The sequence below is a fragment of the Cyprinodon tularosa genome, unplaced genomic scaffold (genome assembly GCF_016077235.1).
Source record: "Cyprinodon tularosa strain WSP-4 unplaced genomic scaffold, ASM1607723v1 ctg52, whole genome shotgun sequence".
NCBI lineage: Eukaryota > Metazoa > Chordata > Actinopteri > Cyprinodontiformes > Cyprinodontidae > Cyprinodon > Cyprinodon tularosa.
In genome coordinates, this window is record NW_024039252.1 from 1,870,039 (window position 1) to 1,886,732 (window position 16,694).

Sequence of the window (16,694 nt, forward strand, 5' to 3'; positions counted from 1 at the left end):
GAGGTTTAACACGAGTGTGTTTTTCATATATTTAGAGAGCATATACGGGCATATGAGTGTCCATTGTAACCGAAAACAGCATTCATGTAAAAAGCACTGGAAACTTTTGCGTACAGCTGAGTTACGCCAAATAATAGGCGCTATGTTTACGCCTTTCCTCGCTCCACCGCCCAGCTCAACGTTACTGGTGGAAGGGTTTACTGGAAAATGTAGTCTTTACGTCGTTTCCCTTTAGCGGGACACTTGTTGCGGCGAACTCATTTCCCAGAATTCAATGCGTTGTTGTTAGCGACCCCATCTTGTTCCCTCCTCATGAATATATATCAGCCAGTATATGCGTAGGAGGTCTTCCGACGCATATTTCATATGCTAGTACTGTACTTTAGGAGGCACGGTACAGTCACGTCTCCGCCCAGCTCTGCCCCCTTAGAGCCCTGTCTCTTCCCAGCGAATATACTCGGGTACAATGTTTTTTTTTTTTTTTTTTTTTGGAGCTACGGAGAGCACTTCGACGGGGGAAAGAAGACAAGAAGTAAATGACAACTAAGGGCATAACTTGGCAACGCCGCCTACTTGGTGGGCATTTATCACGCTGGGGGACATTTTAAGGCTTTTAAATGTAGGGGTTCTCAGGAATAACCCACTGCGCACCGCTATTTATTAAGAGTGGGGGTACTTTTCCTCTGCTAGCGATGGAAAGTGTGCAGGATGCACCGTCAGACGGAGGCGCAACGAAGTTAATGAAGAAGCCCGGCGGACCGCCAGTCGCCCGGGGGATACCAGCGGATGATGGCGGTGGACGGTCGGCGCCCTCCCGCGCTGAAACGAAGAACGGTCTGTCTCATTCCGCCTCCTTGCCGGCGACTAGTGCGTCAAACCGGGCCGCGGCGTCTAACGGCCGGGGCTCTTCCAGCAACTCCAGCTCCCTCCTGTTGAGACGGAGGCGCTTAAAGAGGAACCTCTCCGCCTCAGCTGCGGCAACAGCAGCAGTGACTACCGCCAGCTCAGCTGTCACCGCGAAGATGAGTTCGGCCCTGTCCACAGCGTCTCTTCACAGCCGGAGTCTGGATAGGAAGACTCTGCTGAAGCACCGGCTCAACCTGCAGCTGCAGCCCGCGGACCGCGAGTGGGTCAGAGCGGATCTGCACCGCGGCTGCATCCACGTCCACGACAGGCTGACCTCCTCATATCCCAGGCCGGTCCTATGCACTATGGACAACACAGCCGGCGAGGTGGCGCTCCGTTTGAGTAAACTCTGCACCAAGTCGAGCTGCGTTATACGCAATTTCTGTAAAGATAGCTCAAAGACTGACCAAAATGGCAACTGCAAAGTGAAATGCGACTTTAATGACGATCCATGTCAAACGAAAGATGGCTCACTACTAAAATCCAACCTGCAGACTTCTTTGGAATCCACAGAGGTGGGTGGGCATCCTGGTGACAGGTTAAGGCTGCTGCTTATGGAGAATGCAGATGACAGGGAGAAGCAACAGGAAGTTGATGGAAAACTTTTCACCCCAGAATCAGAGTCACAAGACAACATAACCTGCTCCCTATCAGATCTAAACTCCAATATGGACATCCCAAACGACGAGGATTCGGAGCACAGAAATGGGGTGGACAGCTATGGATTAAACTCTGGCTCAGATGTGGAGAGCAGTGCATTTGATGATCTAAGTTCAGGGGCCCGGCTTAGTGAGCACAGAGACTCCTTGAGTGATGACATGATCCTGGGAACAGAAGCATCCATCCTCAGCCCTTGTTTCGACAGTGCCACAGAGGGCAATGATATGTATGGAAGTTCATCAGATGAGCTGGAGCTTGACTGTCCAGTGTCTGGCTCAGACCTGGACCTAAACAACAGCATCTCAGATGGTACAGGAAGGTACAAGCAATGCAGGATGGGACATTTAAATGAGAGGACAAAAAATATAGGGCCTGCCAGCAGACATAACCCACACAGTTTGGGCAGCCTGCCGCCCAGCAGTAGCGCTGACTCCTTTTCAAGACTCTGCTCCACAGATATCATAGCTGACATTCAAGACTGTGGTCAAGGTGCTGTAAAACAGGAGATGACAGCACTCCAAAATGGAGATTCTAGTGATTCCAGTCCTACACTGTATGTTCAGCTGCACGGTGAGGCTGTGAGGAGGCTTGGTCCTGATGAGAGGCCCCTGCAGATACAGAATGAATTTCTGTTTAAGCTTGGATTTAAGGACCCTTGGAGAGTTCAAGAGGAAGGGCTCAACACAGAAATTGGCTCCCTGTTACGTTTTTATGCAGGTAACTTTTTTTTTTTCCAAGTCATGTTTTTGCTCATCTCAGAGGCCTATTGAGGATGATTGTTTTTTTTTTTTCTTAATGGTGTTTTTACTTGTATCACTCAAATGCAGGTGCACATTATGATGATTTCTCTTCACGGCTCAGGTTGGCATATTGCTTGATGGATTAACCTGACAATGATAATAATAAAGTCGACTTTGCGTTGTAAAAATGTAACAAGTGGGGTTGGGGTGAAAAGGTTGTTGGCACAAAGCTACCGTACTTTAGGGTCTTCCTCTGATTCCCCAGCTTATTTATTTTTTGGGTCTTCCGGCTTTAATTGTCTTCTTGCCCTGTAGCAGCCCACTTTGCTCCCATGGACATGCATGACACCGCCACAAAGCATTCAGCTCAACTTATGGTGCGCAGACATGAGGGGCCCTTTCCGGCTTTTGGCCCATTATCATCCTAATGAAAAGGCTGAATGCTTTTGTGGTTGGATGGAGAATAGCGGTGGGAGCGGTATGGCCTGGGAGGACCATAAACCCCCCTCTGTGGACTCTGTGAGTTTTAGTCATTGAGATGCTGCGCGGGGCCCTTCCCATTGGCATCCAGCATGGCTACTGTCACACTCACTGCCTGCCAAGTTGAGTTAACGTGCTTCCCCTCTAAAACTGAGGAAGATTCCCCCTCCTCCCAGCCACTTTCACCAATATTACAACTGTTTTGGGAAGAGGAGCTGGGTGGTGGAAATGTGCGAGTCTGGTGATGATGTTAGTTAAGCAGATGATGATCCTTAAATTTGACATATCCAGAGCTGTCAGCTCCAAATGTCTGTTTTTGAGTTAATTACCTTCAGTCTGTGCTGGTCGTCAAGATTTCGTGCTGGTTTACAGGAATATCTTCATTATGGCCTTGGTGCATGGTCACCAAAAAAAATGAATCTTATGGGCTCTGGTTGGAAGATCAAACAATTCAGCAGACAAAACAAGGCTAAATGCCCATTTGCCTCTACATCCCATGTGAGGCAGCTTAATAACGGTCACCTGAGTCAGCCTCCAGCTACACTGCACCTGGGAGAACAGCTCAAAACCCAGGCTGTTGTGTCTGTAAGTGGCCTAACTCCACAGCACATCTGAAAGGAAAATAAAATGGCCCTTCCTGTGAAGTGAAAGAAAGGGCTGATGCCCTTGTGACATTTTCATATGCAAGTAGCTCATGAACATGTACCATTTCTTATTGCAGCTAAAGCATGTAAGGAATGTACGCTGGCTTCTCTAGAATGTTAGGCACGTCTGCTGAGCAGGAATTGAAGGGGATTTTGGAGGCGGGGATGGAAGAAGGGAATAGTATGCAGGCCCATGTTTTGTTTGTTTTGAATAGTTCTGCACAGATACGGAAGAGACCGGCCTTGGCTGACAGCACAGCTAACACAACCGTAGGTCCCCTGTCACTCCAAAGGGCTTTTTTGTCTGCCGAGAGACCTGTGATACAGGAAGTCCAACATACAGAATTTGTGTTATTGCTCAGTAGTTCAACTACAGTGCTTTGCAGATTTTATTGGTACAAAAGATAAAGCTATTTGTAAGGCAGAATGCTGTTATGTTGCTGATATGAGTGACGTATAAAGCAGTCCTCATGATTAGGTCAGCAGTACAATGATTTGGAGAGCTTGTTAAATTAAGCAGTTGCCATGGTGCCTCCTGCCAGGTCATCTGGGCTATCCAAAGACCAGTTTTACTTAGAATAGGTCAGGGCATGCTTGGAATAAACGGATTCTCCAGAGGCCAGATGATAAAACACTTTGCCCCTCACACACACGCACACATGTACAGAAGGTTGGTCAGATCAAAGGGCTGCTGTCCTCTTTGGCAGGCCGATGAGGGATCCTTTCAGTACTGCCCACACAGGAGTCTCTTGTAATGCCTGGACAGCTTTATTATAGAAGAAAAAAAGTGAAAAAAATGTCAAAAGAAAGCTTAGATAAAATGAAAGACTTTGATTAATTCTAGACGGATTAACAATGCAACAACTGTATAGTCTGTTCTTCTTTAGATTTGATTATTTTTTCTTTTACTACTCTTTCAATATCTTTAAACTAAGACCAGATGCCATGTTTAGTAAGAGAGAAGTTGTGTAAAACAGGGTTTTACTATTGAAAGACAAAATGATTATTAAGTTGACAATATACGCTGGCTTTGGGATCTTTTTAGATTTTGCTGTCATTAAGAACTAAATTCTGTGTGTAAATCTTATAGAATGTAGAATTTAAGCAGTGCTCTGCTTTTCAAAAGGTTACCAACATGTAAATACATTTAAGGATGGTCCTTGATAGTAAAGGTTAGAATCTTATTATCCTGAAATCTTTGCCAATATACCTTTTCTAACCTTCATGTTATGTCTTCAAAGTATTCTTCCCCCCTCTCTTTTCAGATCCTTCAATCATTTGCCAACATACCTTGGGATTATTATGAATAACATTTAAAAAAGTAGGCGATTCGTTTTTTTTTATTGTCATTGAAACATCGTAAAGCAAAATTAGGTGCAGTTTTCCAGATAAAAATGCTCACATGTTCATTTATGAATTTATTTGAAGCAGCTGGATGATATCAAAAATTAAAACGCCTTATCAGCAGGATGGGGTCAGGGTTAATCAAGCCTAAAACTCTTTTAACTGGCTTTGGAATTCGACCAGAGTCATATAAATTTAATGAACAATGGCCTAGGCTGACCTAGAAACTTATCAGGTTTTAAATTCGCTGTGTACCAAAGCTGATGCCAAATTTGCAACGTGTCATATTTTTTTAGGCGGTCCCTATGCTGCTTTCACAGTTTACCAACAACTTAAGCTTGATTTGAATAATCAATTTGTAGCAGAAAGTGGTAAAGCAGAGTGAAAGTTCTCACGAATCTTCCTTTATGAGAGATAAGTTTGCTTTCTAACCACTAAGATCTGTTAATAGCTCTGAAACTTAATACTAAAAATATCAGGGGCCATACTTGTGAAGCCTGGTTTCTCCAAATAACATTTATAGTGCATTATTTTTATTACATAAAAAAATCATTTCAGTTGCCCTTGACTTGATATAAATAACACTTTAATACTTGTTGGCTCCCTGTTATTGAACCTCTTACTCAGCAAATCCTGACAATAACTCAAGTTTATTGCTTTGAGCCAACGGCAAACTCCACAGCAAACATTTCCAGGAGCATCTGGGTTAACTCCAAATGCATTTGTGAAAATACGAGTTTGATATCTAAGAGGAATCTAAACAGCATTTCTGTCAAGTTCTTCGCTGAAGGAACCAAGAAGAGATGAGCAGTAAACCTCTCCGTTTAAAATATACCTCCTTCTGTCTGTTACATGAAATGTCTGTTAAGGTTTTAGGTTTTGAATTAAGATGGAAATGATAACTGTAATAGATTTGCATCCCCAATGCCGTTTATGCATGTAAATTCAAAGCAATTCAGTTCCCTTCATATTTTATAGGTGTGTAACTTGAACACAAATTCAAGATATCTTTGCGTAACTGTAGCAAATAGTAATATTTAACTCCTTAACATCTTATTGATTATTTTAAAAAATGGAAACAAATGAGACTTACTTGTGATGATCTTGGTAAAATATCATCCCCCGACATACATATTTCCCTCCTTTGCTCTGGGTCTGTGTGAGGAAGCAGCAGCCAGTGGCGTGATGACTTAAAAAGTCTCTGGAGGGTTTAAAGGCTTAATGAAGCTCCCGGCTTTTTCCAGCAGCCTCTGTGGCAGCTATTAAGCGAAGAACCGTTCACTCGGTCTTGTCTTTGCCACGCTGCTCCATTTGTACAGTCAGTGTGCCAGATTGCTCCCACACTCACACTTTTTTGCTTTTCTACAAAAAGAATTGTCAAGAACTGCCTTCCACTGACATTCCCTCATTTTGCATACATTTGAACATTTTTGGTATGTGACAACTACTGACGGGTAACTTAACAAAATCTAATGTCCAGGTGTGACTTAAAACTAGATTGAATGGATTGGAATAATGAAGATGAATAATGAAAATAATGAAATGATGGCATCCTTTTGTATGTGAGAAACTCTGCAAAGCTCATTTGCTGAATTAAAGCAGCCTTAATAGTACCCAAATAGTATTTTACAGTCATTTTCTAATTGTGTAATAAGATGTCACAGTTTTTGGAGCTTAAGTCTAATTTTTGTACCCATGTCACTGTGTCTTAGTGAAAGGTTTTCTCTCAGGAAAAGGAAGCAGAAGAAGCATTATTTTGGAAGAATAAATCCACTTGATTCTTCATGAGGATCTTTGTATCTAATGTATCAGATTTGGAGAGTATAGCATTGTCAGCTTCTAGGTGTTAAAAATAGAGCTTTTTTTTTTTGTCCAATCTATATTCCCTTCATGGGTAATGCCCTGTCCCTGCTCTACTCCCAGACCAATTCTTCCTTCCTTTCTCAATTTCTAATATGATCGATCCATTTCCTTCTCTATATCTTTTTTCACATCTCCGCCTCTCTCAAATCATCTCAGATTCCATTTTAGTTTTTCACTGTCTGACTTTTTCCCTTGCTTATAGCTTTTTATTCAAAGATCTGCTGCTCATTCTCATCACACATTTTTTTCTAAAACGGTGATAAAGCTATAAAATAACTTACTCAGTAAAAAGGGTCCAAAAGGTATTGGAAGGCAACAGTACATTACTGTATTTCCACAAAATTATCTAGAATATTCTAATTTTATGTACTTGGATCAGAAAAACACTCATACTTTCTTCTGTTGCTAGAATAATACTGATACATGAACTACTATTAGTGCTGTCTGTGATATTCTTTTTTATGACATAGATATAGATATTAGCAAAAGATGCAATACCAAATATATTAATTTAAAATGTTCATTGCACTCAATATTAAGCCTTATTTTTATGCTCTTTGTGCACATGTATAGCAAAGTTATTTAAGCTAATTCGATTGTCAGGCCATCAGCTCCCGCAGCCAGTCTGTTACTTTACAGCCACCAGTAGTTTAAAATCAGCGCAGTTTTTATATACCTCTCAGACTTAAAGCCAAACTTACATAAAACATAAAACATATTTTCACATAAATTTTTAATTTGGTTTGCTTTTTATTTGGAAATGCTTTTAAGAAACTAACTTCAAACTTCAATAAAAATTCAATAACCATTGGAAATAAATGTATTACCTTTAAACTGCTATGACATTTTTTAAGCTGGCTAAAAAGCAAGTATTTATGGTTGGAAGATTACCTTTCTGTCCAGTTGAACCGGTTAGGTGATCATGGCTGCATATAAAATATAATCTGAGGTATTTTCATAATTACAGCGAATAGTGATTTAAATTCTTAGTTAAAATAAAAGTCAGCTGTAGTGAAAAAAAAATGCCTAAGCATTTAGAAAGTAGCAAGTGTTTCAGTAATGAATAAATCTGCCTTGTTTATAAGCCTTGTTTTCTTTTGGATAGCTCAAAAAAGGAGAGGCAGTTTTTAAGTATTTAAATTTTTGGTTTTAAAAATGGAAAAACGGTTAAAAAAAATATTTTTGTTTTAATTTTGCTGTCTAATTTTGAAACCGAAAAACCAAAGTGCGAGCCATACACGGATAGTTCATGCACTTTCCTGCGTACTCTCTACACACAGTGTTACATTTTTTAACTGTTAATGCAAAACCAGCAGAATATAGTTGATAAGCATAGATATCAATCAAATGAAAAGCTTCAATATGGAACATAACTGCATTCATGGTTATTTATGTTCTCAAGAGGATTGTATCCCCCACTTGCTTCAACCTAAGCATGCATGTTACTAAAATCTTGGCAAGAGGATCCTGAAAGCTGTGAAAGTTAGCTCGGAGGGGAAGAACCTTCCTTTGCCTCGTGGGAGAATCCTGACCTCTCAGCTGTCTGTCAAGCTGCCCTTGCCAGCTACTCCCCAAAACTTTCACATAGTTGTTGCCCATCAGCAAAGGCATTGAAAAGATTCCCTCTATGGTGAAGACCCACTTTCCTGGAGCTGTGCTTCAGCTGCAGTCCTGACTGCTTGCATGAGGCAGGATTAGAGGCATGCCAGCAGGGGCTCGCTATCCACAGCTTTGATCAGCAACAGCGCGCCTAATACCAGACAACATCTGCAACTCTCAGCATTAAAGAGGCCCAAAAATTCCGATTAGGGAACATGAGGCCTGCGAGCCTGCTTGTGAACAGGACAGAAGTGTGTCAGTTCCTGGATGGGAGGTTTTTAAATACCACCACTCCACTGGTGCTTATGTTGATTTGTTTTATAAAGCCGCAGCCTCTAGAGAGGCTCTTTGCGGTTTTGCATCTTTGTATTTTGATTTTCCTAACATTCCCTGAGCATCAGCAACAAACATATATATAAATGTACTTTCATTGTTTTGTACAGCTGTGTTAAATATTGAGTCATTGAAACCAAAAACAAAAAAAGTTCTTGTTTTCAGTCACAAACAAAAGACGAGTTATTTGGTTGAGCAAATATATTGTCAGTGAAGTGTGTGGAGACTGGCGCCAACTCTTTGTTTGCATCATCAGGATACAGCAAGATAAGCTGTGTTTGGGTGGCGCTTGGGTCATGTTCCTAATAAAGTTAGTATTGTTAGTGTGAGATGACCCAGTTTAAAGTTCATGTGTCTCAGAAAATGCTGAAGTAGAAGACTACTGCTTCCTCATTGGCCAGAGTGTAAGATAAAGGGTTTAAAAGGAGCTGGTGTAGAGCAGCCATATTCCCAGGAATGCAAATTTACATATTTAACAGCTGCAAAGGACTGAAGCACACTTTGCATCTTTAGGTTCTTACATAAATGGTTGCCATGTATATTTTTTATCATCTCTGATATGCAAACTTTATTTGATTAAGTCTCAAGAGAAATTTTGTTTAGATTCCTAAAATGTGGGGCAATGCAGTGTTGATACAAGGAAATGTTCTACATTTAAAAGCAGTTTATATAAAACCCTAATATGCTCTCCAAGACTAACATAGTTCCTGAAAATGTAAGTAGTGCACCTGAAGAGTGTGGCATTCTTTTAATGCTCCTTTTGGTGCTGCAGTTAGATAAGTCCTTTTGGCAACAGTGTTGTTCAGATGGTAACATAAGGGTATAAACTTGGTAGGTTCATGTATGTGGGTTTAGTTAAGGTTTTATTTTATTTTTAATGTTAGTCTGACTGTCTTCTGAGGTTACCATCCACAGGCATGTCCTCTGAGGACAGTTTATAAGCACCATTGAAATAAAAAAGCACACTATACACTAGGTGCATTTCCATCAGGTTTTTTTAGTGCTAATTTTGATTTATAGAATTTGAAAAGCCTGATGGAAATGACAGGTTTTGAAAAAACAACCTCAGAATTTTACACTTGCTGGAGGTTGGTTTTGCGAAAAAAGGGTTAATGGGAAAAATAGAAAACTGAAACACTTTTTCCGGATCAGTTCTGACGAACTCTTACCTCATGGCTTCTGATTATGTCTTCACAAATGTTCCTGTTAAGGAGAAAAATCGCCATTACTAGCTGACATGTTGACTTAAGAACTTGCCTGGACTTCCAGTTTATTACAGCAATGGGTGACGACGTAATGTGGGCAACGGTGCATGATAACAGTGTGGTTTGGTCATTTGGCTTCAAACTATATGGAAACACTGCAAATTCCATTATCTTTACTTCAAATTTTTAAAAGTTCACTTAAAATTCACGTTTCAGTTGGATGGAAATGCAGCTACTGTAGCTCTCTGTATTTTTCATGACCGGGAATATTTCCACATATCTGATTAGAGCAGCCTCTATCAGCCAGCTATCTGACAGAACAGCAACATAAGGGGGTTAGGCTGTGTTGGATACCTCAGGAGAAAAGTTAACTCACCTCTAAACCTACCAGGCATTTTTTTACAGGACTTTAAACCACACCTAATTATTATGTCTTGATATTTAAATTGGAATGGAGGACAATTATCTTTTTTTTTTTTTTTTGTTCACTTTTAAGAAAATCTAAATGGGTTCTTAGGCTCTGCTATAATACCTCATCACTTAATATTAAAGTTTGATAAATTACTTTTGGGGGCTACGAAATCAGCAAAACTAAAGTGAGATCACACTTTAATTCATCCAGTGGCTTTAAGCCAAATAAAACACTTTGCAGTTAATTAGCAAGTTGCAGCAAGCCAAATGTTTTCTTTCACAGCTTATTATTACAGAAGGAAAAAAAAGTCCCCCTTTTTAAGATTTAACATTTGATCATAAAACTGCTTATACAAAAAACAAACAAAAAAACCCCAACTTGTTAGTCTGTAGATTTGAAGAGTGAAAACATTTCATGTAATCAAGAATATAAGTGCTAAACGGCACAGGGTGGATCCAGTAAGTTGGCGTCTGCTTCAGTGTGTCTGAATCCTGGAGAGGTATGTTTCATCCAAAATACAGTGGAGAAAACACTCCTGCTGGTCTCAATCATTAACGTGGAAATTGGCTTGTCTCCCACTGCTGCTGTTTGATAATTACCCAAGTTCTGGAAAAAAAAGAAAGAAAAACTTACAGGCACCTGTTGTACCAGGAAGTATCCTGTCACTCTCCTTTACCATGTGATTCTCGGTGCACAAGCTAAGTCCTGCATGGTCCGGCCTCTAAATGCAGTTTTTTTTTTTTTTTTTTCATAAATACTGTTTTTTTTTCTTTTTCTTTTTTTTTCATAAATACTGTTTTTTTTTTCCACTTTTAAGGGAGGGGGGGGGGGGTGTTAAGCAGGGGCTCGCTGGTCTGTCTGGTTGAAAGCTTTCTTGTTCTGGATTTTCACTGTCACTCCATTTTACTCTTGCACCCCTTAGCCCCCCCACCTCTCCCTTAGTGCCACTTTGTTCACATGGCCCCTGCATGTGACACAAAGCTGTGCCAGAACACCCCGGATGCCCGTCTCAGCCCTCCGCTGTTCCAAGCCTTGTTCAATTTTAAACTAAACAAAAGGAAAGGGAAGAAGGGAGAAAGGAAAGAAGGAAAAAAGGGGAGCATGTTGGGCCGGGGGAATATGCAGCAACATCACAACCTCATTCATTCACTGGCTCTGTCCACTATGAATCATCAAGCAAGCAGGCCTCTCTCTTTCTCAGTCTCTCTCTTTTTGCTTTGTGAAAGTCCTTCTCTAGCTTCTGGTTGCTTCTGATTGTGGTCTTAACCACAGATCTGGGGTCTGATTACTTTGTAGCTCATCATTTGGTGGTATTTAAGAACAACTGCCTCTGGAGCTTCTTCATGCATTGACAGCTTCCTTCTTATTTAAAACAGATGTTTAAATATAACAGTTCAGAGGCTTAAAGAGATTTAGTTTTTCTCATTTCTTTGTACTCCACTTACCTTATTCACTTTGAGAGAAATTGGTCTGTTTGGCAGCTTAATGTCTGCAACATCTCTTAAGTCTCAGAAGGTAAAATAAAACATACATTGAAACATTGGAAAATAATGTGTAAAATCTGAAGCGGAACTCACAGTTTATTAGGGGTGGGTATTGCCAAAGAAGTCACGATTCGATTCGAATCACGATTCACAGGCCACGATGCGATTCTATCATGATGCATCACGATACTTGAATTATTGCGATGCATTGCAATATTTTCTCCTCCATGTTTTGTTTTTGAATGACTCGGCGCAGCATCCCGCAGCCGGAAATGCTTGTGACACAAGGCAAAGTGAGTCAACACATCCGCAGCGACATCTACTGGACTGGAAGTTGTGTTACACTTGTTTTTGGCTGATGTTCGCCAACCATTCATGCAATTTTATTTATGCATTTTTTTAAATTAATAATCGATACTTGGCGTCAAGAATCGATGCAGTAGATCACGAAAATTAGAATCACGATGCATCATCATGACGATTATTTTGCACACCCCTACAGTTTATAAGCGTGTACAACCAAGTTCTGCTGAAAAACAATAAACTTATAGTTTTCTCTATAATTCTATGTCACTTTTCTGTCAGATCTGCTGTTCTGTGGGTTTATGAGCATTTGTTCATGAACATCACTCTAAAAAAACATTGTTTTTTTTTAAGGTCTTACCGGCATTTCACCCAGGTTGAGATCTTTACTTTGACTGGGACATTGCAGAATTTAAAATTCCTTTCTCTTTTAGCAACCCTGACAGTTACTAACTAGTTGGTATAAAATGTTCGTGGGGGGTGGGGGGTTGTGTTCAGCACAAACAACAAGCTGACATCACAACAGGAGGAAGTAGAAAACATTTACAACTTTATTTCAGTTTCTTTACTGGAGTTTTTCCATAATCTGTTTATGCTGGTGATATTTATGAGATGTCTGTAGATGTTTACATTTGTGAACACTCGCCAGCAGGAGCTCACTTGACATGTTTTCTGTGTAGATCCGTCAGCATAGAAACAAGTATTACTACATGCTTCGTGCAGAGTTTCCACACATTTTCAGCAAATATTTTCTGCGTGCTCCGTGCAGAAATTCTGCATTTGTAACTACGCTGACCATGCGGAGAGGAAACCCCAAACGGACATAATTTGGTCGCACGGATCTCACTGGAGCGTCAAGCATAGAACAAGCATTGGGAGATATTCTTATCAGGAATGGGAAAGTGGGCGTGGCTTATATGCTAACAGCCTTTGAATGCGGCCAATTTTAGCGGGAACTACGGAAACTGATATGCCTGGTAGAAAATGTTTTTCTCTACAGACTCTAAGAAAGATGATTAATTTGATTACTAGGTGGCACTGTTTTGACAAAAAGTTCATTTTGGTGTATTTCTCTGCACCATTTTGCTACATACACATTTTCTCTATCCCTTTATGTTTGATAGATGTTGAAAACAATAGAACAGTTATGCTTAGTGCTACCTATTTTGCAATATACTCTGAACCTATTTTTGTTAACTCCTCCAAAGGATAAAGTTGTCTTAGTATGCTCCAAGTCCAATTGAAATTACATTTTTTTGTTGAAAAATGTCAAAAAGACAGGGACTTATCTTAACACTCGTAGTGTTTATGTGTCCCTAGTGTTCTGAAAATATTTTTTGAATTTTATCATTAATTAGATTTTCAATAAATTTCTATATTCCATTCTTTATCTGACTGTGACTGGCTGGATGTGCTCTCTTCATCCTCTGACATGGGAGCTGGCTCAGAGTTTGTGTGCCAGACGGGGCCGCCTTTTACAGTTCCCTTTTGTATCTCTGCTTCTGTCTTCTTGAACCCCTGTCGGCCTCGGCAGAGGGCCGCTCACTATGAGTTTGGTTCTGCTGGAGGTTTCTTCCTGCAAAAAGGGGAGTTTTTCCTCTCCACTGTCGCTACAAGCACGCTTAGTATGAGGGATTGCCTTTGAGTCAATGAGTCAACTGGTTTTCCTTAGATAGAAAACTTTGAATCAATTTGACTTTATGATCTGGTGAACTGTAAAGTGCTGTGAGATGACATGTGTTGTGAATTGGTGCTATATTAATAAACTGAATTAAATTATTTGGTTCTGTTCCATACAGAAGAATTACATTTTTTTTTATTTTCTTTTGAAGAAAAGAATGCATTTAGGGACATGTTGAAATCTTTTATAACTTTGCAGACATGACTGTTGTAAATAATATTTTGATAATATTTCTATAAACTATGTATTTTTAACAATGTTCTTAACTTTGATCAGGTACCACCAAAGTGACATTATTTTTGGTGTAAAAAAATCACAAGGCAGGGAGCTCTATGACTAATCATAGTGTTTCTTTGTTCAGAAAGCACTTAATGTAATAAATGTGGATTTTTCGCAGGGACGGGCTTAGAACCCGTTCATAATTGCTTGCAATTCTTCTTTTATTTTTTCATAATTTCTTCCTTTAAGCTTGTTTAGCAGAACATTTATCAATTAGTAAGGGGTAAAAGTGGATACATGCTTAGATGCATTAATGGGAATGGTCATATAACACCTTGATATCTGTTTGATTCCAAACTGTCACCTTTTTCTGTGAAAATGTGATTTATTCTTTAAATTGAAATGTTGCAGTCGATCAAATTGGAATCTGCAGTTCAGGCCTTTAAAAACATTTATTTTATTTTATATAGTTGTCTCTCCTTTTGGAGTTTATAAAGCTAATTTTTCCCCCACAGATGTTTCAACCAAAAGCATCAGATTATACCTGCCAGAAAATGTTATTCTTATTCCTACTGTATGATTTAGTGAAGAAAGTATTGCTGAGTAATAACTGGTGGGGGAAAAAAGTAGCACTAAATAGGATTCAATTATTTTATTGCTTTTATAACCTATAGACAATCATGATGCTGTTACAAAGAGCACATAAGCTTTGGCAGTACTTATATCAAATGGCACTGTTTCATGCCTGTATTCCTGTTTGTGAGGAAAACAAGTTCAGAAAAAAGCCTGAAGCAGGCTGCAGCATTCTGTTCATCCCACTGGTCCCACTCACTTCCTCACTCTGGATTTCTACAGTGTGGTATTTTCCTACTCATTCCTGTGCTATTCCATATAATACAGTTTTTGTTTTATTACAAACTAGGTATAGTTCTCTATGAAAACGTTGCTGTTGCATACTTAACTCAATCCCATTGTGCTAATAAAGACTATTTCCTTTGATTTGAAGCACACCAATGGCAGAATCTTCTGTCTTCATTCTGATCATTGTGTTACTCAAGATTACTTAGCTAAATTAACAGCTGTGCTGCGCTACAATATGGAATAAAAAAAGAACCCAATCAACAGTATTACATGCACTAACAAATACTAAATTAAACAGGAAACGTTGGCTTTCAGCTTTGACCTGCTTGTGACTCCATTGTTTCTGTTTATGTATTACAGCCTCAGTCTTTGAATTATTGTTGCATCAGGTAGACTGACAGATATGCACATGCTTAGATCCTATTTTGATCACAAAAAAACTAATTGGTGAGAGCAGCATTTAAATAGGCATACGTTTGACTGCTCATATTGTTTGTCTCAGAGTGTCAGCTCTGACGTACCCATAATTAGAGTTCATGTAGTTCAAGTCTCTAAATATTTCCTGTCTAAATTCTTTTAAATATTTGCATCCTGGGATTGACAGCATTAAAGTCTAATTACTGAATGTATAATTTACACCAATCAGAAAAGATCAGTTTTGCTCATTTTGATCGTTTTAAAAGATCTTATTCTAATTTCCATTCACATTGTTCCTTTAGGCAACCTGCTCATTAGGTTATTTAATTAACGATATCCAAAAAGGCCTAATTGAGGGTCCTGCTGTAATAGAGAGAGCATAATTAAGATAATCACTTCAACCTTTTAGATAACTTAACTTCCTCTCTTAACAGAATTCGTTTTTGAAAACAGTTTACTGTTAGAGGGTGAACTTTTGCTCTCTGACCACCTTAATATTTAGAGGCCAGGTGCAGTTTTTGTGGTTATAAAATGAAAAACAGGGAAAAAAGTTTTTTTTTTTTATGTTTACCTGTTATTTATACTTGAAGACAGTATTTTTAATTGGTAATAAATACAAATGTAAATAGCAAAATTACCATGCCAACAAATACAAAAATAATTATCAAATTATGTTGAAATAATCTGTCCCAGGAACTGACATTAAAGTTGTGTCCGTTTGCCATTTATCAAAAAAAAAAAAAAAATCAATCTGCAGTGTTGTTACACTTCCATACCATTTTGAGTTTTTTTTTTATATATATATATTATTTTATTTCCTTTAAATTAAAGTTTTCCCTGCATTTTTCTGTTTGTACATTTTCTAAAATGTATTATCTTCTAACTTATACCCTTATAATCTATATTCTTGGTCTTCTCTGATAAACCTGTGCAGGTAACATACTGATAGGATGGGAAAAAATTTAACAAAATACAGATAATATCCTTTGTACTATATTGGATTGGGCCCTATACCAGTGTCAAGTTCTCATACTCTCTCTGGACTTATACCATTTTCATTTTTGACAAAACTTTTATTAAAGAATATAGTGCTGTTTAGTTGAGCTGTCAAGAAGTTAATCCCCGACGCAGAAAAAAGACCTTTCGACTGCATCTCATCTGTAATGGATTCAGGTTAAAAGTCAGTATACAAAAAATATCTTCAACTCTTTGTTATAACTAAGCCTCTATTTAGCCATCGTATCAGTACGCAGTATCTGCAAGCACTAATATGTAAGCAGTGTTCTCCATTTAAAGTTGTCTGGTTTCTGTGCACTTAAAAAAGAAGAGCTACCATCCTTTGTACTATAATATAATTTACTTGATACACTTTGTGGAAATATGAGACAAAGGCTAGAGACATATGCATTAATCTTTAAATATGAGAAATATTGTTTATTTTGTTAGAAAGAACCTCCTTTATGTCTTTAAGCCATCAAAGGAAGTCAAAAGTAGCAGGAAGGGGCCAGATCAAAAAGTATGAATACAGATAATTTTATTATGT

At 39.0% G+C, this 16,694-nt stretch overlaps 1 protein-coding gene across 1 annotated transcript in view; it reads left to right on the forward strand.

The window, feature by feature from the left end:
• Positions 1-322: 322 nt before the first annotated feature.
• phlpp1 (PH domain and leucine rich repeat protein phosphatase 1) overlaps positions 323-16,694 on the forward strand; it is a 64,927-nt gene continuing 48,555 nt past the window's right edge. The window contains exon 1 of the mRNA XM_038303738.1: positions 323-2,283. Within this exon, the coding sequence (XP_038159666.1) occupies positions 693-2,283 (1,591 nt within the window). The 5' untranslated portion in view covers positions 323-692. The remainder of the gene's footprint in view (positions 2,284-16,694) is intronic.